Source organism: Cervus elaphus, chromosome 3 (assembly GCF_910594005.1).
Source record: "Cervus elaphus chromosome 3, mCerEla1.1, whole genome shotgun sequence".
Lineage (NCBI taxonomy): Eukaryota > Metazoa > Chordata > Mammalia > Artiodactyla > Cervidae > Cervus > Cervus elaphus.
In genome coordinates, this window is record NC_057817.1 from 49,018,003 (window position 1) to 49,043,105 (window position 25,103).

A 25,103-nucleotide genomic window follows, 5' to 3' on the forward strand; every position below is an offset into this window, starting at 1 on the left:
TCCAGCAAATACTTAGCGTCTTTACTGTGGTCAGTGCTATGCTGGGCACTAGAGTGTAGCTGAGGTTTTAAAAATAATGAACATATTCAAGTGTAGCTGGTGTTACTTGCGTCACCGTGCAGATGTTTCTGACATACAGATATCCAAATAGTGCCATCAAAGCGAGAAAGCTAAAATATATTCAGCAAAGCAGATAAATAGGGAATGTGTCGGAGAGTGTCGAGAATTTTCATTTCACAGGTGGACCTGGGGCCTTAACGTGTGCTTGCTCCCATCTGGGATGTCGATCCCATTACAGTCCACGTTTCTGATACGCCAGCATCCTTAGCTGTGCCTGGGGAAGGGGCAGTCGTTATGCCTATGTTTATGAGCAGCCGGGTATGAGGAGTGGAGTAAAAATCCATGCCAGAACAGTCCGTGAATCCTGCAAGTTTGGAGTCAGAAAATCATTGGATTTTATTGCTGAAAGGAACCTAACGCATTCCAGCTCCCACGTTTTGCAGACTCTAAACTGTGTCTGTGTAGTGCCTACATGTATTATGAGTTAAGTCACTTTTGAGGCTCAAGATTCCAGAATGCTGACTTGAGCAGTGCTTCCAGCAGGGCAGGCCAGCACTAGTGAAGTAACACTAAGCAGTCTGTGTTGCTTGGATGCTGGGCAGGTCCTAAAGAAGTTTCTGAGTTCCCAAGTTGCTGGGCCACTCGGCTTCTGAGAACAGAATGTCTCTGTGCTGGGCCGTTGGGCTGCAGAGGGCTTCAGCATCGCCTGCATTGGCGTCAGGTGTCTACCTGGGCTGGCCCCTTCCAGTGACTCAGATTTTTGGAATATGAAAGGGCTGTAAAACTCCTCTCAACAGTTTTCTCAGACCTAGTTTAAAACCTGGCTTCTCAAAAAATAATAAATTTGAGAGTATTTTCCAAATGAAAATAATCCATATCTACTGGTAGACGTATTCATGAATATAGGTAAGTTAGAAAGGAAACCGTAAGATAATACTGTGTAATATTTTGATGACTTTGAGTGTATGTACCTATATAAACATAAGTACGTACAAGACCATGTTATGGACTGAAGGTGTGTATTCCTCCCCTCACATTCCTGTGGAAACCCTCACCCGCAGTGTACCGAATTTGGAGATAGGACCTTTACAGAAGTAATTAAGGTTAAATGAGGTCATAAGAGTGGGCCCTGATTTGATAGGGTTAGTTTCCTGATAAGAAGAGATGCCAGCATGCTCGATTTCTCTCTCCCCATGAGAGCATAGAGGAAAGCTTGTGAGGTGCAGCAAGAAGGCTGCAGTGTGCAAGCCAGGAAGAGTCCTTACCAGGCAGCAAATCTGCGGGCATCTTGATCTTAGACTTCCCAGACTCCAGTCTGTGAGAAATAATTTTTTGCTGCTTTAAATCCCTCTGTCTGTGGTATTTTGATATGACAACTTGATAGACTTTGCAAACTTTCATGAGTATTGCACGAAAAGGTACACTAATAAGCATGTTTCTCAGAAAACAACACGTATATGTCCCATTATATTGTAGCATCTCATTTTTCATCCATCATCCACCTATTTGTTCTACTTGTACTTAATTCTGGAGTTGTTTCTTTCTTTAACGTCAGTAACTCCATCAGGTCTGACAAATAAAACTGGGCTGAGTATCAAAAGTGCTGCTAAGAAGGAAGCCTACGGTTAGGATGGGAATGGTCATTTTAAAGCACAGTGAAAAGAACTTCCCGGGTGGCTCAGCTGGTGAAGAATCTGCCTGCAATGAAGGAGACCTGGGTTTAATCCCTGGGCCGGGAAGATCCCCTGGAGAGGGGAATGGCTACCCACTCCAGTATTCTTGTCTGGAGAATCCATGAACAGAGGCCCCTGGTGGGCTGCAGTCCATGGGGTCACAAGAAGTTGGACACAACTCAGCAACTAACACTTTCACTTTCAAAAATACACCAGGAGGCAGGATATGTCCTCAGTACACGTGGGATACACATGCATTCTATGGCGGGCAAGACTATAACGGCTCATGTGTCACGTAACATGTGAAATGTGCTGTGGCAGCTAGCCAGAGGAAGAGAAATGATCAGAGAGAGAAACCCAAGGGGGTGGCATCGTATCAGTGGGGGTTGAGTACCACAGTAATTCCTCGGAGATGAGGGACCTTTTCTCTCTCTTTGGACACACCTGAGGTTAACAGTTGATTGCTGCTGTCAGCCCAGTGTCCAACATGACACGGATGTCATCTCCCAGGCGTAAGCAGACGTCAGTAGAGGAGGACTGAAGTTCAGAACAGGCGCTCACGCAGCAACTTGGAGGACAAGCCCGCAGACTAAAGGGAAGCGCTGCTGTCCCTGGGGAGTTCCAGCCCAGCAGGGGGACTCAGGGAACTGGCTTCCCCCAAGTAGGCGGCAGAAGAAAGCCGACTCTGGAGGATGACACAGCCTGCTTCAGGTCTCCGCACCCCTGCCTCTGAGGCTTGTGGTGCTTCTACAAGTTGTTAAACCCAGTGAGCCCCCGAAACAGAGCCGGCTCTTGTGGGAAAATCACGAACACAGGGTAACTCAGAACTGGAAAGTGATGAGTGCCATCAGATCCTAAATGTGAAAATGTTTTGGAACAACCTTAACAGGTATTCTTCATTTACATATTCCTTCCTAAATATGCAAAATGTGTGTTAGTGTTAGTTGCCAGGTCATATCAGACTTTTTGCTACCCCCATGGACTGTGTAGCCCACCAGGCTCCTCTGTCCACGGGATTTCTCAGGTGGGAATATTAAAGTGGGTTGCCATGTCCTTCTCCAGGGGGTCTTCACGATCCAGGGATCGAACCCATGTCTCCTGCATTGTAGGAGGATTCTTTCCCATCTAAGCCACCAGGGAAACCTGCAAAACAGTGATAGATAATAGTTTTAGCCTACATTGAAAGGATCTTTAAAAATAATCAATTAAAAAATTGAAGGGATTAGAAAGCATTATGCCTAGTGTAATTGGCAGCTTTCCCCCCCTCCCTTGGAGGTAACTAATGGCGCATCTAATAAAAGGTGTCTTAGAATTGATGGACTACAATAGCCTCTTGTTATAACAGGAGAAGCAGGTGGTTTGTTGAGATCCTGAAAGTCTCTGCATGTGAAGGGACAATGGATATCACAGGTGACCGAGGGTTCAAGGTCCCTTTGAGCCTGCCCATCCCCAGAGGGAGAGGCGTGGTGGCCCCTGTCGGTAGTAGCTACCCTGCAGACTTCTGATACAAGTGCCCAGGCGAACATTCCAATGGTAAAGGCACGAGGGTACAGAATGTACTTAGTCATGGCTTTTGGGTCGTAACCTGTTTGTTACGGTATATGTGTGTGTGTGTGTGTGTGTGTGTGTATCATGTACCCGTATTTATACACGTGCATACTCACTCATGTATACACGTATGTTAAATGTTTTTGTTGTTCAGTTACTAAGTCGTGTCCACTCTTTGCAACCCTGTGGTTGTAGGGTTGTAGCCTTCCAGGCTCCTCTGTCCTCCGCGATCTCTCAGAGTCTGATAGATCTGTGTATCTGTGACCCGATACACGTAAGTTTCTATACATGCACTCTCACAGACGCATATTGTGTGACAGCCTGCTTTTTGTAAATGTATGTTTGCTCTTTCTGTGTAATTACACACCCTCTCTAACCCTTTGTATGTGATCGCACAGAATCCTTTTGTCTGTTTTTGTACTACTTTAATCACTAGTGTTATTCAACGATTTCTTCTCACTATTTGAAGAACATTGTTGTGGCCAAGCTGTGTGCAGATCTGTAATGTTTTTATTCACTAGATCCTCACATGTGCCTATTTGTGGCTCAGACTTGGCATGGAAACAGGCCTGTTGGTGCCTGTTTACTGTTTTTTGTTAATGTGTGTGCAGGTTAAAGGACCAACATGTGGGTTAGGATGGAGGTTATGGGTTTGATGTTAAGCTCACACCCTAGAATCACCCGTTCCTGGCTGATAACCTTAGGGTAGGTGTCTTAACCTCTCTGAACCTTAGTTTCTTCATTTGTAAATTGAGTCTATGACATCGGCTTCATAGAATTGCCAAGGTAATAACATAAGGTGTATCAAGTGCCTGACATGTAGCAACCCCTAGGTCAGTGTTACTCCAGCTTAGAAGGTAAGGGATAGACAAAAACACCATGCTGATATGGTCCCAAAATTTTGAGAGATGACAGAGGGTATATGACAGATGGTGCCGTTCACGGACTACTAATGCCTTTGGTCCTTAGTTCTTGTGGGTAGACCAAAATAAAGGAGGGGAATGAAATTGTATCTACTCTGTAGGTACAGCTGCCCTCAAGGATGCGATTTCTGCAGTTGCCCAGAGCCTGCACTTGGCTTAATGCTCCACGGTTGCCATCTGGAAATTTTTAATTTTGATTCATGGCTCCATATTTTCCCTTTGCAGTGGGCCCCACAGAGTAGGTCCTGCCCTAAGATTGTGAGGGGTGTGAAATGAGAGCTCACAAAATACTACATAAGACTTGACAACCATTGGATGGATAAATTATTTTCTTTTTATAAACAGAGACCATCATGATCAATGCACTTTAGATGTCATTTCATTATTCAAATAGTATGAGATAAATCTGCAATTAGTCTCAATGTGCAAGTAAAGAAACTGAGGCCCAAGCAGTTAAGTCACCCAGGAAAACCACTGAGCTTATAAATGCAGAACTTGGATTCGAATCCAAAGCCCACCCCATTGACCTGTGCTATGAGTTTTGGCTCCCTTCTTCCTTTCTGTAAAACCCAGTGTTTTCGTGTCCTTGACACTTGTAGGCAGCACAAGCCTCATTCCCAGCAGAGGTTTCAAAGCCCCTCAGAGAAACTGCAGAATTTCCCCCTGACCTGGACCCTCTCGGGGATATAGCAGACAGGACAGCCCCTCTTCTCACCCTCAGTCCTGCCCCTCCTGTCCCCACGCCTGCGTAGCATCCCTAGCTCAGAGTTCTGTTGGCTGGTCCAATCTGACCAGCCTGGGGAGAGTTCAGCTGGCTTCGTCTGACTCCTAATACACTTGGCTGCTAATGGCTAGCATCTGACAGAGACCTCTGAACCACCATGAGAATCAGTGGGAGATCGGTTGGTGTCGGGTCCTGGGAACGAGGCTGCGGGAGACGTCTATTTCCAGCAGGCCAAGGACACGGCCATCTGTCCTGTGGCAGGGAGCCCTGGTTCTCCTGCGGTGCCGGGCCGTGATCTGCTCTGCTCACTCTTTTCTCTGCCAGAGAAGGAGAGGGAACCATTCCAGCACACCACTAACAAGCAGGTATATGGCCTGGTACAGGGCAGACCCAGGGCAACTGCTTACGATGTGTCGACTCCAAGCAGGGACGTTCATACTTGAGCATTTTGTCTCTTGGATAACTGGATTTGAATTTGGAGCGTGACAATGAGACTGTTTGTTTTTTCACAGCGATCCCCTAAGTGGCTGTTTGCTCAAGACTTGTGTAGTGTGAACAGAGATTTGGGGGAGGGGAAGAAGCCATCTGCTCTGGAGCAGTCTTCCAATTACATGATCAAATTACTGCAGAGCAAAATGGAGGGGATCCAAGAGAAAGTTCCTGTCTGGTGCATGCAGCCCCAGCCCTCTCTCTCAGGCCATTGTGTTGACATGGAGACCCACACGCAGCTTGCAGAGCCAAGGCCATGATAACTAGGAACATGCGCAGGAGGCAAGCGGAGAGAGTCAGGGTGAGCTTTCCGGCCGTTCAGCCAAGTGAAGCCATCTTGAATTTGAATTAAAAAGTGAACCTTTTTCTTGCTTTAGAGATACATTTCTCCGATTACAATTAATTTATCATCTCACATGAAAAAGTCATGTCTTTTTATAAATTACATTCATGATTTTTATTTGTTGATATTGTATTCAGGTTCTTGAATCTATTTATCTCCCTGAAAAATTTGAGAACCGTTTTCTAATTTCATAAATGTGGCCTGTGTCAATTTGCAGAGCATCCTTGGGTCTTATTTTTTTCCTCTAAATATGTGTGGTTTTTTTTTTTCCCTTCTTCTTCTCTTTTTGCTATTAGGCATTCATGCAGCCTCACTTGCTGGGAAATGAGTTCACACATTTGGAGTTTCCAAGGAGAGTACAGAGGAAGGAACTTGGAAAGAAGATGCTCTACAGGGATTTTAATATGACAGGCTGGTAAGAACATGCCTCCCTCTGCCTGGGCACTGCCACGGTGTCCGTGAAGGCAGCGTCGCCGCCACGAAAAGTCAGTTCTGCAGTTTGGATCAGGAGGTGCAGGCGGAGCCCTGGGCTGGTGGGGAAGGAAAAGGGTCTAATCCTGCTGCTGCTGCTCTCAGATCTGGGTGTTGGTTTGCTCCTCTGCTCTCCGAGGCCCTCCCTAAGGACACTCGACCCACCAAGCTGATGTAATCCCCCACTTCACACAGAGCAGGAATTTGGGGGCTTTTAAAACACATTAAACTTGGTTTTTTTTAGGTCACAGTTACTTAAGGAGGTAACAGGGCTCAAAGGAATGAGCCAAAGCTCTATTTGGCCAGACCAGCTTGGATTTGAATCATAACTCTGACCTTTCTGAATAGGCCGAGTTGGATAAACTACTTAACCCCTACGAGTTCAGTTTCCCATGAATAAAATGAAAAGAATATTCTCTGAAGGGTGGGTGTAAGGACCAGCGGTAATGAGCTGTCATTATTTCACCACATTTCGCCACAAAAGAGCTCTTGACAAAGGGCATCATATTCTCCAAACACACCTACCTATATAAGGCACCCAAACCATTTCTGTGGGTCAGTAGTTAACATTGACTAAGACCTCATCTGTTTGTTCCAACTGAAAATAGATATGATGATGAAGTACGAAGACTTCATAAGGTTGGCGTAAGGACGAAGCGAGGGGAGAGTGGCTGGCACAAAGGAGCGGGGGGGGGGGGGGAAGTTTGCTCTAAGACCCCGCGGTCCTGACCAGGGAGCCCCTCGCCAGTCTGGAGGACAGCAGAATGGGACAGCGGCCTCTTTCCTTGCCCCGTCCCCAGCACAGGGTACAAAGTAGATTCCATTATCTCTTCTTGTTGGACTAAAATAGCAGTAACAGATGGTCACAGCCCAAATTCCCATGGGGATGACTGTTAGGCTGAAAATCCACTCCAAGGGTACGCACTGTCTTAAAGGAATAGTGGAGCTACCCGGCCAGGATCAGAGGCTATCCTGAGACATGTCCAGTTGTCTTTTGTCATCCAAAGAGATCCTCACCAGTATCCACCCTTCTTCTAGAGCAGGGTAAGCAAATTGCAGCCTGAGAACCAAATTCCACCCCCCCACCACCTCTGCCTGTAAATAACTTTGAAAAGTACAGTCACATTCTTTTGTTTATGTTTGATCTGTCACTTCATGCGACAACAGAGCCTTTGAGTGGTTGCAGCAGGGCTTTAAAAATACTTACTCCTATCAATGTATGACAAAACCCACTGGAAAAAAAAAAAATAAAAAAAAAAACAAACTTACTCCTGCTCTAAAACATGATTGGATTTATCAGAAAGGGTTTACTATGTTTGCCGCTCTGAGCTCTGAAGTTTTGTTGCTCCAGACTGGGTTTTCTTGCAAATGCATTTTTATTCAATCAGCAGAATCAGCACTCCTTACAGAGAAGTTTCAGGTGAGGGTTCATGTAATTCAGAAAACCGTGGAGGCGTTTGGTCTGGTCTTTGTAGAATTTGAAAGGTGGACTGAAAACCATTCCGGGTTAGGAACCCACGTGGTTATAAACACATAAACAGAAAGAGCAAAGCTAAGAGACAGCGTGGAAAATGGCCAAAATGGGGGGAGAGTGTGGCTGTAGGAAGTCAGGCTGAGATGGTACCGGGAGAGCATAACTGAGAATGTGGGAAGCCAGACAGAGAAATTGAGGTTTACAGTGAGACCCTGCTGGTTACACTTTTGTGTTGCTGAGGAGAATGAAATGATAAAAGCAATGCTTTAGGAAGGTTATTGTACAGTAAGAGAGGGAGAATGACCAGGAGAGAAAGCAGATTCAGATATCTAGAGAAAAACTATCACAGAAATTTGGATATGAGATCTCCAGAGCCAAATAGAGGGATGGAAGCAGAAAACAGAGAAGGCAAGGAAATAAACAAGAAACTAGATGGTTTTGGTCAAGGGATAAATGTCAGGGGTAAGTCATCAGTTCCTCTAATTATAGGGGTCTGTCAGCCCCCAGAGGGGCAGCTGGGTTCCTCATCCTGTGCCTGACATGTAGTCGACAGGCTGTGATTATTGGATGAAAGGTGTGATTGACAGAAGTTGATGGGGGTGGCGGACACACAGATGGTTGATGGAACGGGTAGGAATGAGAAGCCAGCACACAAGCCATGTTGAGCTTGAGGCAAGGCTGTTTGTATTTTCTTTCTATGCCAAAAAGGCAAATTAGATCTCAGCAGTCACAACAAACTTGGTAAACAAATGGCTAAAGATTACCCCTTTTTACAGTTTTTTTTAAACGTAGATAAGTTCAGGATTAGATTACATCCAGCTTTATACACACACAGTTATTCTCTTTTGCTCTCTATCTAACATGCAGGCATGCACACGCATTAGCAGGGTCTTAAGCAAGTGAACAGTCCATAAATGGGCTGTATTTAACTGTGCAGAACTCCACAAGGTACCAAATAACCAAGGAGCCAAGACTGAGAATGACTTCGGTCAGATGTGATTTGCTCATTTGTTTCAGCAAAGTTCCCTGTGTGGCTGTAGGCTCACAACTTTGGCTACAAGTGGAGATTGATGTACATCTTTGTTTATTTCCTATCTGTTGTTACTTAGGATTTGAAAATGACACTTACGGAAAAGGAGGGATCTATCTTTGTTGGAAGAAGTTGGGAAGTTTAAAACCAATTTAGACTACTGCCTATGTAAACTCCTTCTGCCCACCTCCCAGCTTTAATGAGTTCTTTTAAAAAATGTTTTTCACCTCTAATGGAAAACCTCAAACCTAGCAGTTATTTTTTCAGGACCTAAGAAACATGGACTCCCAGTTTCCTATTTTTCTGAGTTGTCTATTAGAGAAGGGCTGGCAAATGAATTAAACAGAAAGAGACAAGGATCTGCAGCCTCTTTTTCCATGAAAGCCCTAAATTACTGCCAAGGTGCTGGGATTGGTTGAAGGTGGACTGGTGGGTGTTGGGAATGCATCATGCTCAAGGAGACAGGTATGTCCTCACCCCAACCCTCCTTTATGTTTCTTGGCTTCAGAATTAGTCTTGGCCTGTGAACTTGTAAACCTTTCTAACAAGTAAGGGTTCATCCATTGCCAAGCTGTTGAAACCTTGTAGCAAAGACTTAGTTGTGGAAATGTTTATCTGCCTGCTTGTCCCTACTGGTCATGGGGCTGGCTAACAGTGAGGGAGACAGCTAAGGGCCAGGCACCAACTGCGATGAGGCCTTTACACACTTCCTGTGAACTAGGTCCATTTTACAGATGAGGAAACTGAGGCACATGGGCCAAGTTGCTCAAAGTCGTTCAACTGGTAAGGGGAGAAGCCAGTCTGTGAACCCAGGTGACCTCACTTCAGGGGTACACTGTTCAGTCTGGTGCTAAACTGTCAAATGCCAAAAGAGGAGTCCTCCTCCTCATTCCCATTTTGCAGCTGAGCAAAGTGAGGCTGAGAGGGATTAAGTGGTTTACACTTACTTAAGTGGCCAGGAATGCAAAAATGTCAGAATAACCCAGGCTTCTGATTCTTAGCCTGGGGCTTTTTCTGATACAATGGATCAACTTTTCTTCAGAGTGAGATTAGACATGATTATTCAGTTTTGAGCTATGGTGGAAATTTAAGCAGGGGACCTCCATCTACCCAGATCAGTGTCTCCTTGCCAGCCCTTTAGAGGACAAGAGGATGAAATAAAACATTTCGGGAGCTGCCGAGGTAGTCATTTTTCCAGTTCTCAATCTGACCCAGTGGACTGTTGGCCAAATTAAACTGTGATGCTTCACACTCGTCACTAGAAGTCTGTGTGTGGTTTGGGGGTGGTGATGATGGGGACGATCCCCAAAGCACCAGATTTCCTTTACTTAGGAAAATTGACCGCTCTCATTAGAGGAGCATCCTGCCAGCTTTCCGTGGTGTGTCTGCAGCCGAGAGGAAGTATGGGAGAGGATGTCAGCTCCGGGAAGCCTGCTCTCATAATTAAGGATGAGTCTGTTGCCTTCGGATGGGGATTCTTTCTCTCCCACCCTCGTGCTTTCTCGGAGACCATGGAGCTTGGCAGGCCCAGATTGTATAGAGGACAAAAGGTTATTGTCACCCAGACCTTCCTGATGAAATCTGTCTCGTCCCTGGCTCCCCCACCTCCTTTCTGCTCAGGTGGTTTGCACAGTGGTTTGATTTACGCAGGCTTTTTTTTCCCCCCTCTCTCTCTCTTTTTTTAAAGTTATTTTATAAATCAAGTTTTGTTTCTTTTGTTTTTTTGCGTGTGGTTTTTTTTTTTTTTTTTAACTGTGGTGGGTGGGTCTTTGTGTGCTGGCTTCTCTTCTGTGGAGCATGGGCTCCAGGACAAGCAGGCTTCAGTAGTTGCAGCTCCTGAGCTCTAGAGCGCAGACTCCATTGTGGCACATAGGCATACTTACTCTGCGGCATGAGGGGGGATCTTCCCAGACCAGGGATCGAACCCATGTCTCCTGCATTGGCAGGCAGATCCTTTACCTCTGAGCCGCCAGGAAAGCCCCACAAAGGCATTTTCTAACAGCACCCTGGATGCTGAGTCGGTCCCTGGCATGTCCCAGCTCTTAACCTTCCGTGCCAGATGTCCTTGGTCCTGGCGCCAGAACCTTGGCCTTGGACTTGGTACGAGCCGTGTCCCTCCTCCCCAGCCCTTTGTGTGAAGCTGCCGTCTGTCGCACGATGCTCACTAGCTGACATTGTGAGCCCAGCGTCCTGACCCACTCCCCTCTGAGCCGTCTCCGGCCGTAATTTGCTGGCAGGCATCTGTGTTCCCGAGCTAAAACAACCGTTTCTCACAGCTGGCTCTGTGGCCCCGAGTGCCCGCTCCTGTGGCGGCGGCGACTTGGCTTTCTCGTGTAGGATCTCTGTTCTTTGTGCTCTGGGTCTGGCCGCATGGGGTGACGAGCAAGGCTGGGCCCCCCCACACACACCCCAGCGCACACGGGAGGGGGCCAGCGCTTCACCCCTGGCTTTGGGCCAGACTCTCCAGCAGCTGTTCCTGGGCTGATGGGATTTGTTGAGAGCGAGGGCCAAAGAGGACAAGTCCATCGTGTGAATGCAAGATTGCTTCCAGATGGTTCTGGTTAACAGTAAAGTACACCAAAATTCTTTCTTTAAGCAAAGCCGTTTTAACGTTTATGATGGTCTGATTTCAGGGACCAGTAACATGAGACAGCATGGCTTGCTTAGGAAAGAGAGTGCTGCTTGGGTACCGGCCCTCACTCTGCCCAGGTTCTGGGGCCCTGGGCAAATCCCGAGCCCGGGGCCGCTTGTTTATAAAACACTTCCTGTGCCCTTCTCTGCCAACCTCCAGAGGGGGTGGGCTTTGCGTTGCTTTTCCGAGCTTCTGAAAAAGACAGATTCCATTAGGAAAATTCCAGTGATGGTAACCTTTCACTTCTGTCTCTTGCAGCCCTTAACTCTTTTGTGATTCCAACTTGATGACGCATCAGGGTAATTGTTCCCTCCTCTATTTCCCTTGAAACTGAGAGCTGATAAATCAGAGGCTTTCCCCTTGGGAACAGAGTGGCGTCCACCGCCATTTTCTTCTCTCAGCGTTCACTACCTTTTTGAAGGCAAAGGAAAACTTTTCTGTTCCATGTCCTCTCTGGCAGAGTGGCCACTCACCGCCGGGGACCATTTCAATCTAAATTAGTTAAAATTAATTAAAAGTAAAAATTGGTTTCCCGCGTCACAGCAGCTGCATCTCAGTTGTTCAGTGGCCACATGTGGCTCATGGCCACTGAAGTGGACATGACGGATATAGAACATTTCCGTCATCACACAAAGTCTTAGCAGATGGCACTGCAGTCTGGGTAACGTAAGGGTTTAACTGGGGTGGAGGACGATGCCGGGAGCTGTCTGTGATTGAACAACCCCGTAGCAAGGAGTTAAAAAGACAGCTGAGCCAAGATGGGGAGAACAGAATGTTGTGGCCATGTTCGGTGGCTTCTGACCCTGCTGCTGCTGGACTCCAAGTCCAGAAGTGGGAGATGGGCTTCCCTCTAGTTTTCAGACCTTCGGGGGCAAAGGTCATTGTGTTTAGGGACGTCTGGTCTGCAGCAGTCCCTTACTGGCAAGCCTGCTGGCCAGTCTGAAGGAAGACCCATTCCATCTGCCCTGGTCAGTAACACACCTCCCTCCTCTGTCCCCCCCTCTCTGCCACCTCCTAGACTGTGCCAGCCGTTGGCACTTTTATTCATCTTGTTTTTTTCTCTCACTTCTTGGAGACACTTTCAGACCCTGAGGATCAGGTTGAAAAGCAGCTTAACTTGCAGCCCTTTTCCTTTCTGGTTGAGGTTGACATTTATTCTCAGGGTGCAGCCTGGAGCCCAGCTCCGGGTTGAGCGCTGCAACCCCCCAGCACTGGACTTCTTACCAACCATCCCAACATCTTCTGGAGAGAAACTCACCAGAGGCAGCCCCCAGCGTGGGGTGGAGCTGCTGGGTCAAGTTTCACAAACAGTTTAGTTTCTTCCATCTTCTTCTTTATTGCTCTTTTCAATGCCCTCTGATGTTGCATTCAGGCAGGCTGACAGGGAAGGGGATAAGCAGATTGAGAAACGCCGAAGAACGCTTTATGAAGCCAGCTCCAGAGCTGTACCCGCGTTTTAATATAAATTGATTTATTGAACCAAGCACAGAAGCCCTGTTACAGAAACCCCAGGCTGTGTCCTCCCGAGGACCACCTTAAAAAAGCAGCCCCAACTGACACTCCTCATTAGCTTTTCCACTGATCCCCAGGCAGTTTTTAAAGGGACAGTGTCCCTCCTTTGGGCTGAATTTATATGCTGTGGGTCTAATTAGCTCAGCATTATTAGTCCTGCTCAGAAAGCCTGCATTTTCTAGCAGCTTGACTTTTGAGTTTTCAAGAGTAATTGGAAAATTCAAACCCTGTCCTCCTCCTCTTCTTGATTTTAATCACCTTTAACCCAGTCTTTGGAAATTTACCTGCAGAAGTCCCTGACTTCCATGGTTGAGGTGCGTGCAGTCCCTCCTTGTTGCAAATCCTGACATTACTGTGGGGCCATAGACTTCACCAAGGAGGCTTTTTATACTCACCAGAGAAATAGCACATTTTAATTTTATAATCACTTCACAAGAAAGCAGGCCATTCCTGAGTTAAACCTGGGATTCATTTCCTCCCAGCCACTGGTATTTTCATAATTTAATGATTATGGGCCACCTTGGCTGCAGTCTGATGGTGGAAAGCAATCTGGAAATCAGAGTTAATGGAGAGAAGAGGGGTTTGGATGGCATCTCAGAGAATTTTAACCCCAAACCTCGGGAGATTGTAGTAGATTGGGGGTTGGCTGGGACAGGGGTTAGGTCCCTGAGACGTCCCCGTGTTCCCAGCTCGGTGGGACCCAGGCTGAAGGCAGAGCGGGTCAACCCCACGTCGGGAGGGGCCGCTCCCACGTTCCCCAAGCTGCGATGATGAATGGATATTTTCGAGGTGCATGTTCTGCATTTTTTCAAGGTTTGCACCTCTGGCTGCAGGAGCAGCAGGGAGCAGAGCCAACCCTGCCGTGTGCAGCACATGTCCCGACAGTGATAAATGACCCCTCGCTCCCTGCCCTCCTCCCCCCGGCTCTGCCTGTGAGGCCAGCGGAGGCCGAGAGATCTTTACAAATGGTTGGGAACCGAGACAGGCCGGCGTGGTCAGCCCACGGGGAGGAGAAAGGAAAGAGATGCCCCGCAATGATCGTCCACTCACTCACTATACACTCACAGGCCTCTCTCTCTGCTTTACTGATAGGTATAAATGTCTTATTCCTGCAGTCATCAAACCACTTCCAAGCGTTTTCCCCCCATCAGACCCTGTGAACAGCCACACACTTATCTGTATTCCTTTATTTACCCCCAAACATCGGGTCTCTCCCGCTTCTCCCCCAGTGAGTGCTGTTTTCAGGCACACACAGTACATGTGAGGGGCTGACTTAGCTCCAAGTCATCTGGGGGAGGTTTGAGGATGTCAAGTGCTTGCCCACATCCCTGTGAAAATAAGCAGTGTCCTATTAGCCAAGGAACCCCAGGGCACGCTTGTTTCTATATTCGACAAACCTTTACTGTACATCTGCAGCATGTTAGACATTGAGTCGTAGTTAGGAACAAGGGATGTGGAGCCAGACCACCTGGCTGGGATAGTGCCCAGGTGTGGCTGGGACAAATCACGCCGCCTCTCTCTTCCTCCGTTTCCACACATGTACAGGGGGCTAATGGCAGAACCTATCAATCGGGTGGTGTGACTCGGTCAGTGCATTGAGCGAAGCTGGCATTTAGTAAGTGCTGTGTGTGTCTGGTAATATGATCATTAGATGCGATGGAAGCTGGAAGGGTCAGCAAGATCTGATCCTTGCCCTGGATTATACGGCCTAATAATGTGTGTTGAGATGCTCGTTTCTCAATGGTAACGAGAGGCTAGAAGCTGCAAGGGAAAAAGAAGGTAGTTTAGAGAAGCAGGAGATTGAAGGGGTGCTGGCCACTTCCATGGGGGCAGGTCTGTCCCACAGCCACTGTGCCAGCTTGACTCTGAGAAGAGTTCAGGATGCCAGGAAGCCCCTCTGGCCCTGGAAGCTGCTGCGTAGTGATTGTTTTATTCGTGAGGGTTTTTTGTGTTTTTTGCTTGTTTGCTTTAAATCCATCCACGGACTTTCCATCTGCCTCTGTGCTGGACTTCCTGAGATACCACTGCAGTTCTTCTCAGCCACAGCCCAGGAGCTGGGTCTCCAAGCCCCTCCCTGGCCAACGCATGTCCTCACGTAGGAAGGATCTTATCAGCTAAGACAGTGCTCACGTCATAGAGGTGGTCAGCTAGCCCAGGGGCCAGCTTTCTAGAAATTGATCAAACAATACCATTTTCCCTATAAATCTATTTTTAAAATCTCAAGAGTCAGACAGGTAGATCGGTTGGAATGTGTGGATGAATAGTTAAAGCAGGACAAAATATAGGGCTTTTCAAAAGGGGGTTTGAAGAAAAAAGGCCCTGTGGCTATAGAAGAGGGACCAGTGGTTTGGGGGAACTGAGATTGGGATTGGGGAAGACTCAGTGGGGAAGGTCGTGTTTGAACCAAAGTTCTGAAACAGGAGAGGTTTCGGAGGGTTGAGAGAAGGATACATTGAGCAGAGTGTGTAGCTCAAGTGGAAGCCCAGAGATGTGCAAGTCAGTTGTGTGTCCTGGGAATGTGTAAGCTGGAGGTCATATTCAGAATATTTTGACAGTCAGCATGGAGGACTAGGCTCCATCTGGGTCCTAGACGTCCTCTTGCTGTGCCAGGCATTAATTCTCTCTTTACCACGTCATAGGGATTCCAGGGGAGAATCCAGCAAATGGGGGTCGTTGCGGACTTGTGACAGTCATTATTTGCAAGCCAGCACCGGGGAACATCAGTGTTTCCAACCTCTGTGCACACTTACTGGTACACGTCAGCTAGATAATGTTCCCGATGGTGCGTGCATGCTGAGTGGCTCGGTCATGTCCAACTCTTTGCGACCCTGTGGACTGCAGCCCACGAGGCTTCTCGGCCCATGGGATTCTCCAGGCAAGAATACTAAAGTGGGTTGTCGTGCCCTCCTCCAGGGGATCTTCCCTACCCAAGGATTCAAACCAATGTGTCTTGGGTCTCCTGCATTGGCAAGCAGGTTCTTTACCAGTAGTGCCACCTGAGAAGCCTAATGTAAGTTAGGGAAGCTTTGAATGCCATGCTAAGGATGGCAGTAACTATCACAATTTTATTTTTCCACCCTCCGGAGCTCTACACATGTATAAAGTATGAGAATGACAGACGGTAGGACAGAAATATAGAGCTGACAGTATATTTAGGACACAGAGTTCAATCCTCAGCTTATTTATCAGATCCTGTTTTTTAATGAAATTCCAGAGAAGTGAGTACTGTAACACTCCAACACATTTCCAGGTACTTTACAACCCTGCCAAGGAAACATTGTCCTATGCCCACCCTACAGACCTTAAGTTATAAAATTTCATTCTTGCCAGAGGAAAAGTTTTTCTTATTCTTGCCACCCTCTCTCTGCCCACCACGTTTCAGACTAGGAAAAAAGTGTTGCTGGTTTCAAGCTGACAATCCTATAAAGGTACTAATCCACCATGGCTTCAGAGTCGACTGGGGAGCTGGTTTAAACCCCTGCATTCTGGGATTACCCCAGGAATCCACATAAAACAGTGAGAAGACCACCATTCCATGCCCTGAAAGACCTTGCTCCATCTTCATGTTCCTCTGACCTTCGGACAAATCAATCCAAGACTTATTTAGAGCAAGGACAAGGTCCTGTGTCTGTCCCTCACTGAAGAGCTGAACACATCTCTCTGTGAGAACCAGGCATGCTGGTAGCGCATCCACTTTTTATCCTTCACCTTGTTACTCTGGCAAAGGCAATGAGACTCTGCCAGTTCTAGGTTCAGATTCCTCTGGGAATAAATCAGCCTTGTCTGTCATCCTGGGTCAATCAAATGCTATGCATCGTGCTCAGTAGCTTAAAGGACAAGGCACCAAAGCTTCATCTATGTGGAGTGATGAGTTGTAACCATTACTTACTCATTCAGTGAACTGGGTGTGGTGCTGGGCTTTGGGGAAGTAAAGAAGATTGAAGCAGTCCCTGACCCCAGGGTGCTTACAGTCAAGTGTAGAATAAATCATACCCAAACTGGCAGAGGAGAGTTTACCCACAGTGAAGCTTTTCACCTAGGGTGGTCAAAATATTCCAGAGTCCCTGAGGTCCTAGAATCTGGGATTTTTTTTTTTTTAACCTCTCAAAGTAAAGTCGCTCAGTCGTGTCCAACTCTTTGCGACCCCATGGACTATAGCCTACCAGGCTCCTCTGTCCATGGGATTTTCCGGGAAAGAGTACTGGAGTGGGTTGCCATTTCCTTCTCCAGGGGATCTTCCTGACCCAGGGATCTATCCCGGGTCTCCAGCATTGCAGATAGATGCTTTACCGTCTGAGCCAGATTCTTACATGTCCTTCAACATTGACCTTGGGCAGCCCTAGACATTTGTACTGTGGATATATAAAAGTGTTAGTCACTCAGTCGTGTCTGATTCTTTGCGACTGCATAGGCTATAGCCCGCCAGGCTCCTCTGTTCCCGGGATTCTCCAGACAAGAACACTGGAGTGGGTTACCATTCCCCTCTCCAGGGGATCTTCCTGAACCAGCGATCACGCCTGGGTCTCCTGCATTGCAGGCAGGCCCTTCACCACGTGCGCCGTCAGGGAGGCCCCGTGGATATGAGCAGCGGCTCACAGAAATGATTGACTAACCAGCGCTGGGCGCACTGGGCTCTCCAGCAGGTTATCCTATGTGTCCTCCTGCTCCTGCTCGGGAACCTCCTTGCCCAGCTGCATGGACCAAAGACTGTGCTCGGGAGGGGGCTGTGGTTGGACCTGCTGGGAAAGATAAGGACTGACGAAGCCAACAGTGGGTCAGAGTTGAGTGGAGCCTTTCTTTTTCCCTGTTGACACTTGTGCCCATAACCTGGACATGGTCCAGGCCCTGGGCGTGGTATGAATACGTGGGTGAGGTCTGCTACTGCTGCTAAGTCACTTCAGTCGTGTCCGACTCTGTGCGACCCCATCCCTGCGATTCTCCAGGCAAGAGCACTGGAGTGGGTTGCCATTTCCTTCTCCAGTGCATAAAAGTAAAAAGTGAAAGTGAAGTCACTCAGTCGTGCCGACTCTTCGCGACCCCATGGACTGCAGCCTACCAGGCTCCTCCATCCATGGGATTTTCCAGGCAAGAGTACTGAAGTGGGGTGCCATTGCCTTCTCTGGTGGGTAAGGTCAGGGTATCTCAATTACTGGGTTTTCACTCCTATTCTTCCTAAGTAAGTGGTCCTCCCTCCGCAAATCTGCCTACTCCTTCTGGGTGGCCTTGCCTCACTCTCGGAAAAACTGGGCATTTAAGTATAAAGATTTAAGGTCTTTCAATTCCAATCAACAGAACAACTTGAGAGCCAGACCTCAGGTTAAAGCTAATTCTGCAGTGACCTTGAATCTCTCCATTTTGTCAAGGGAAGAGCAGCCTGAGAAGGTGGTATGTTTAAACCTCCGTGCACCTTCCATAAAAACCTGGAAAGGGATTGGACTTCAAAAATGTTAAGATATACTCGGAGCATGAAGATTAGCCGTATTAAACATTCCTGTTGCACACCATGCCATTTGATGGTGTTTACCCGCACCCCCAGCACTTCAGGGGCGGGCAGAGAGCCGTGATGGAGAGCACAGTGCACTTTGCGGCCAATCTGGCTTAACCCGTGTGGTTTCCTAGCAGTGTGACCTCTGTTCTCTTACTTGTGTGATGGGTTTAAGGTTAATACCTGTCTTACAAGCTTGTTCTAAGCATCATATAGGTTTTAAAAATATGAGTGCTGGGACTTCCTTGATGGTCCAGTGGTTAAGACTCCACGCTTCCACTGCAGAGGCCATGGATTCGATCCCTGGCCAAGGAGTTATGATCCTCCATTGCGCATGGTGGCCAAAAGTAAATAAGTGCTTTAAAAAGTGCTTAGAGCGAAGTGGTGGTAGTTTAGTCGCTAAGTCGTGTCCAGTTCTTGTGATGTACGGACTGTAGCCTGCCAGGCTCCTCTGCCGTGGGATTCTCCAGGCAAGAATACTGGAGTGGGTTGCCATTTCCTTCTCCAGGGGATCTTCCTGACCCAGGGATTGAACCCAGGTCTCCTGCACTACAGGCAGATTCTTTACCAACTGAGCTATGAGCGAAGCCCAAAGTAGAGTGAAGTGAGTGTGCAATAAATGCTGGGTTTATTAGAATTCTGTAGGTGTTTGGGGTAAGGTGATGGCTAAAGCTTTAACAGTAGCTGCCTTTGAGGTCCATCATCTGAAGTAGTAGTGAAAGTATTAGTTGCTCAGTTATGTCTGACTCTTTGTGACCCTATAGACTATAGCTCTCCAGGCTCGTCTGTCCGTGGGATTTTCCAGGCAAGAATACTGGAGTGGGTAACCATTCCCTTCTCCAGGAGATCTTCCCCACACAGGGATCGAACTCAGATCTCCTGCGTTGCAGGCAGATTCTTTACTTCTGAGCCACTATTGGTTAATAAAAAGCAGCAGGGCCATTCTGATTTCAAGAGCCAAGAATGCTATGTTCCCCCACACACATCACTTACCCCTAGTAACACCTACCCCCTGCCCCCCGAGTAATGCTAGCAGCCGTAGCCCCAAGCCTGTGCATCTTACTCGGGGACTCAAGCAATGTGGGAGTTAGCAGAGGATCCCAGAGAGTATAGTAACCCATGGGATAAGCACCTAATTCACCAGAAGATTTGGGGGTGGGGGGAGATACTTTTGTGTTGAAGTGACCGTTGATTGGGTGTATGCTCTGCCAGTGTGGTGTTGCCGGTTCAAGGGCACTGGAATGAAAATATTGCAAGGACATCACGTGGGCTAGAGGCCGAGTAAGTGCTTCTCCCGGGGACCGGTGTAGGACTGGCGCTCTGGTATATAAATATCTACATGAAGCTTTATGAGGCATGACTGCAGACCAGCATGGAGGAACCGGCCTCTGCAGGAGAACCCTCTTTGTAGCCAACAATTTGCTGTTTTCTCCCCCACCATTCATGGATATGGGTCAATGTATGTACTGACTTGGTCTCACACAACTTAAAGGCCAATGTCAATGAAATTCATGTTTGTTTTAGAATGAGTGGTCCCTGAGGAAGCAGAATTCATTCCATATTCATGTGCTTATAAAACAAGAATCTCTGATTCATACCTAGGGGAGATCTAAATGTTATTGATTAGAACACGAAGCTCTCCTAGCCAAGTGCTAATGCACACCAAGTGGATACCAAGTCAGAGATAAGTTCCAAATCTGAAATTTCCTTAAAAGTCATCTAGAATGTTTTATCCTGAAATAGGATTGGTTCTGTTTTGCGTGTGTACATGATTGACTATATTTTCAAAAGGCTGATTCAAAGCATGTTTTTCCACATGAATCCTTTTCCACCACTCACTTTGGGCCCAGGGGTCAAGAGATGATCCTTATTTGATTTAACTCCATATGCCAGCACCTGTGCAAGTGGCTGGTACCTAGCAAATGCTCAGTAAATATTCACGAATGAATCAGGTAGAATCCATTGCTCTCCTATGGTCCAAACCTGATCTCCTGGTGTGGCACTACTAGGAGCCACCATCCAAATTCTATCCACATTTCTAGCTGTGAGTGGGGACCCTTTTGGGGGGTTGTGAAATCAATTTGAGTATGGAGATGAGCATTTTAAATTAAGTAGCATACGGAGAAAAGAAAATATCAAAATGGATATCACATGGCAAAGGTAAATATTGTTTTTCTGAGGTGTGTTTTGAGCATGAGTGTGTACATGCTCAGTAGCATCTGACTCTAGGCAACCCTGTGGACTATAGCCCCCCAGGCTCCTCTGTCCATGAAATTTTCCAGGCAAGAATACTGGAGTGGGATGCCACGCCCTTCTCCAGAGGATCTTCCCAATCCAGGGATCAAACTTGTGTCTCTGGCATCTCCTGCATAGGCAGGCAGATTCTTCACCACCAGGGCCACCTGGGAAGCCCATTTGGGTGTACACTGGGTTAATAAGATCGATAGGTGTCTTTTAAGTCATAAAGTGTGAAACCTCTGCTCTAACCTAATGCATGCTCCTAGGGAACATGGACCAGTGATACGAAAGCAAGCTCTGTCACCTCTTGCCATCACCCATAGGACTGACGGTAGGAAGAGGAATGCTTTAGGCCAAGAGAGGCATGGTTACCACCTGCAGAACTCTAGGTGGGGTCTGGTTCAGGCGTGCTGCTGGGAGGAAGAGGAGAGACAGGCATTTCCCCAGGGCTGTGGGTTACTGGGTGGGGGTTCCTACTGATGGATACGAGCCAGGGGGGTTCCTCAGAGGCAACTGCAGTGTCAGGAATAGAGCTTGCACCCCGTTACAGGAAAAGTTCTCCTGCAGAGAGGGCCGGAAGCTTCCCCCTTTCATTCATTTCTCTCACCACTGCCAGCCATACCCAAGCTGGGCTGCACTGCACGTGCCAGCTCTCTGCAAATTATATCACCAAACACTAATCACACTCTTAAATCCGAGCATACTGTTTGCGCCCAGATCCAGACTGCTGCACGGTATCAGCACCAGCACGTCAACTTGCGTACGGCTTAGGGCCTGCCGGCTTCAGCTAATTTAAACGACAGTCCAGAGGCCAAAAGGAGAAAATAAAGGAGCATTTGTTGGTGGAGCCTTGGCCTCACAGGGGGACTTTCCCAGGAAATCATGTAATCAAGATACCCATTGACAACAACTCCTAGCACAGAAATCCAGGGACTCAAGGCATCAACATATGACCCCATCCCTCAGAACTCAGATTTTACAAATAAGAAAAGACTGCTTATACCGTGGTGAGCCTGTGGCAGAGAGGTTGGTTCTACCTAGAAACATTAAAAAGGATACTCCTAACCACCAGCCTACCTGCTCGTAGAGGATGATTCTCAGCCTCTTGCAACTCACCCTGGGGCCCCCAGTGCGACCTCTCAGCCTTATTGCGTGGCTCTGCCTTGATCCTGACCTCATTACGTTTGGCTCACGTTCACCCTCCCCGACAGGGCAGGGACATTTTTCCAGCATATTAAGATGTCATCCAAAACACATGTAAGAAATTGAGGGGGACTTTCTTTTTTTCTTTTTAACTGGAGGATAATTGCTTTACGATGTTGTGTTAGTTTCTGCCATGCAACGACGTGGATCCGCTGAGAGTATACATGCATCCCCTCCCTCTTGAGCCTCCCACCCCGCCCCCGTCCTGCCCCGGTAGGGCATCACAGAGCCCTGAGCTGAGCGCCCCGTGCTGGGAGAAGCTTCCCACTAGCTCTCTGTGTTACGCATGGTCGTGAACATATGTCAGTGCTGCTCTCTCAACTCATCCCACCGTCTCCTCCTCACCCAGTGTCCACAAGGCTGTTGTCTACCCCTGTGCCTGTGTTCCTGCCCTGCAAATGGGTTCATCTGCACCGTTTTTCTGGATTCCATATAGATGTGTCAATATACAGTATTTCTTTCTCTCTTTCTGGCCTTGGGAAATTTCTTTACTGTGAATCTTTGAAACCGGCGAAAGGGGCCTCTTAAAAGTAGACATTAAAAAAAAGGAAAAAAAAAGATAAAAGAGTTGGACATGAGAAAGTAGCAACATCTTGTATTGCCTTAAAGGAAATTCAGGGAGCCAGGAGGGAGAGTGGGTCCCCGGCCGCAGGGCCACCTCCGGGAGCAAGATGCGGCTCACTGAGCCCTGCGGTTCGGCTTGGGGCTCAACTCCTTTGGAAACACAGATGGCTGGTAGGAAAAATGAAGCATGAGGTGATTGCCAATCCCGCCGCGCTTTTTCCAGGAAGGTCTGGGGAGGATGGGTGGGGAGAGAGGCGAGTCGGGGGAGAGCCTCTGCAGATTCTGTGAATTGCTTCACTGGGGTTCTGCCAAGCTCTTAAAAGCCACGAGGAGCAGTTGGGCTCCAGGCCCTGTATCTGTTCCTGACCAGCCAGGCCTGGGTGATGCTTCATTCTGGGCCTCCTGGGATTCAAGCTTCTGTGGAGGTTTGGGTGTGGGAAGACAGAACTGGGGACCAGAGCCTGAGACACTTTGTCTACTACCATCCTCCACCCAGACTTGCTCAGCCCCTCTGAGATGTGGGTCTGCCTGCCTAGGACTTGGTTTCTGCTCTGGGCAAAATGAGAGTTCCTGGGGCTCTTAACTCTTTCCTTGAAGAGTGCTAAGCTTCTGGCTGAGGGGGGGATGTTCTCCATTTATGATTATTTCAGACCAACCTGAAGCACGCTCTTTAGATTAGCTCTGAGATACCCTTCTGAGTCTCTGCGCTTTCACTGTATGGTGAAACCATGGGACCTTTCTGGATAAAGTCGCAGAGGTGCTGTCCCTCCTGCTTTGGTATCTTTATGCGTGGTAAGTCACTTTAGTCGTGTTTGACTCCTTGTGACCCCATGGACTGTAGCCCTCCAGGCTCCTCTGTCCGTGGGATTCTCCAGGCAAGAATACTGGGGTGGGTTGCCATGCCCTCCTCCAGGGGATCTTCCTGACCCAGGGATCGAACCTGTGTCTCCTGTGTCTGATGCATTGGCTGGCGGGTTCTTCAGCACTAGTGCCCCCTGGCCCCCTTGGGATTGTTAGCAGCAGTAGAAAAAGTATGAACTGGGGTGTCTTGGGGGCCTCAGCTGGAAGCAGGTTTCCTGTGGGGATGTGCTCTCTTCCTGCCTGTGGGAGCCAGTTCTCTGTGCTGTATGAGGGAGCTCCTATGACCATAATAGCTACAACTTAGAGTTAGATAGCACCTTATCCTTCTTCACAAAGGAGTTTCCCGGACATATTTGCATTATTTATTTGTTTTTTATCGGAATATAATTGCTTTACGATGTTGTATTGATTTCTGGTGTAAACACAGTGAGTCGGGTGTATGTAAACATATAAGCCTCCCTCTGGAGCCTCCCTCCTTCCCCCCCATCCCGTCCGTCTGCAGCATTGCAGAGCCCCGGGCTGAGCCCCCTGGTCACACGGCAGCCTCCCACTAGCTGTCTGTGTTAGTGTATCCGTGTCAGTGCTCACGCTCAGGCGCTCAGCCGTGTCCAACTCTTTGCCATCCCATGGGATTTTCCCGGCAAGACTATGCGGGTGGGCTGCCATTTTCTCCTCCAACGGATCTTCCTGACACAGGGATCGAACCCACGTCTCCTGCATTGGCAGGCGGATTCTTTACCACTGAGCCACCGGGGAAGCCCATATATGTCAATGCTGTTCTTTTCAATTCGCCCTGCCGTCCCCTTCAGGCATATTTGCACGTAATCCTTGCAAACGTCCCTGAAGAGAGGCAGCCCAGGAAGCACAGGCAGTGAGACTGCGGGACTTGCCCTCGTTCACACTGCAAGTCCACGTGAGGACGCGGCGGTGACTCCAGAGCCTCTGACTCCGCGCCCACAGCCGGCTCTGCCAAGCGAAGGGAATCCAGGAAGAGAGCGTCCCGGGGGAGGAGAGGCGTCCAAGGCCGGGTCCAGAGGTCAGCGAGTGGAAGAATGTGACTCACTGATGTGTCACCGGGGCCGCGGCGCGCATGGCGGAGATGAGGCCATCCCCGAAGGAAGAGGATCCGTCCCAGCCCTCAGAAAGGGTCACATTCTTCTTCAGGGACTTTGAAGTCCCATGAAGGAAATGAAGACTTAGGGCAACAAGTGGTTTTTCTCTCCCTCTTTCTAGTTAAAAGTCATGACTTAGGAGAGAAGGGAGATCGTGGGAAGTGATGTGTGTGGGTGGGGCCAAAGCATGAACTTCAGGTCCCCGGCCTGTGGGTTACGAAGTCAGAGTGGGGGGGGCTCTGGCTGGGAATGGAGGAATCCAGCAAAGATAAGCAAGAACTTTCCTCAGTGAGGGACTTGCCTTCACCAGTAGATTTAGCCGGAGTGAATAAGGAAGAAGAAAAATTGTCCAGGGAACACCACATACCCTGGAGAAGCACTGTAACAGACGCCACTGCTCTGGAGGTGGCACCTAGGAATTATCAGGAGAAAGTGACAAGCAAGAGGGTCATAAATGCCGTTTTAAAAATAACTTTCTGACTGTCTACTGATATATATTGGTGATAAAAGGGGACATGGTTCGATCCCTGCTCCAGAAAGATCCCACATGCCACAGGGCAACTAAGCCTGTGTCCTGCAACATGAGAAGCCACCACCACGAGAAACCCATGCTCCGCAACTAGAGAGCGGCCCCCACTTGCCACAGCGAGAGAGAGCCCACACACAGCAGCAAAGAGCCAGCACAGCCAAAAAAAAAAAAGTTAAAAGTTAAAAAACAATAAAAAGGGAACCTAAAATTTTAATGTAATGGAGTAAACGAA

At 48.1% G+C, this 25,103-nt stretch overlaps 1 protein-coding gene across 1 annotated transcript in view; it reads left to right on the forward strand.

The window, feature by feature from the left end:
- Positions 1–25,103, forward strand: part of PPM1H (protein phosphatase, Mg2+/Mn2+ dependent 1H) — a 294,472-nt gene that overhangs the window by 208,758 nt on the left and 60,611 nt on the right. Inside the window, exon 6 of the mRNA XM_043888274.1 lies at positions 6,057–6,175. Coding sequence (XP_043744209.1) covers positions 6,057–6,175 — 119 coding nt within the window. The remainder of the gene's footprint in view (positions 1–6,056; positions 6,176–25,103) is intronic.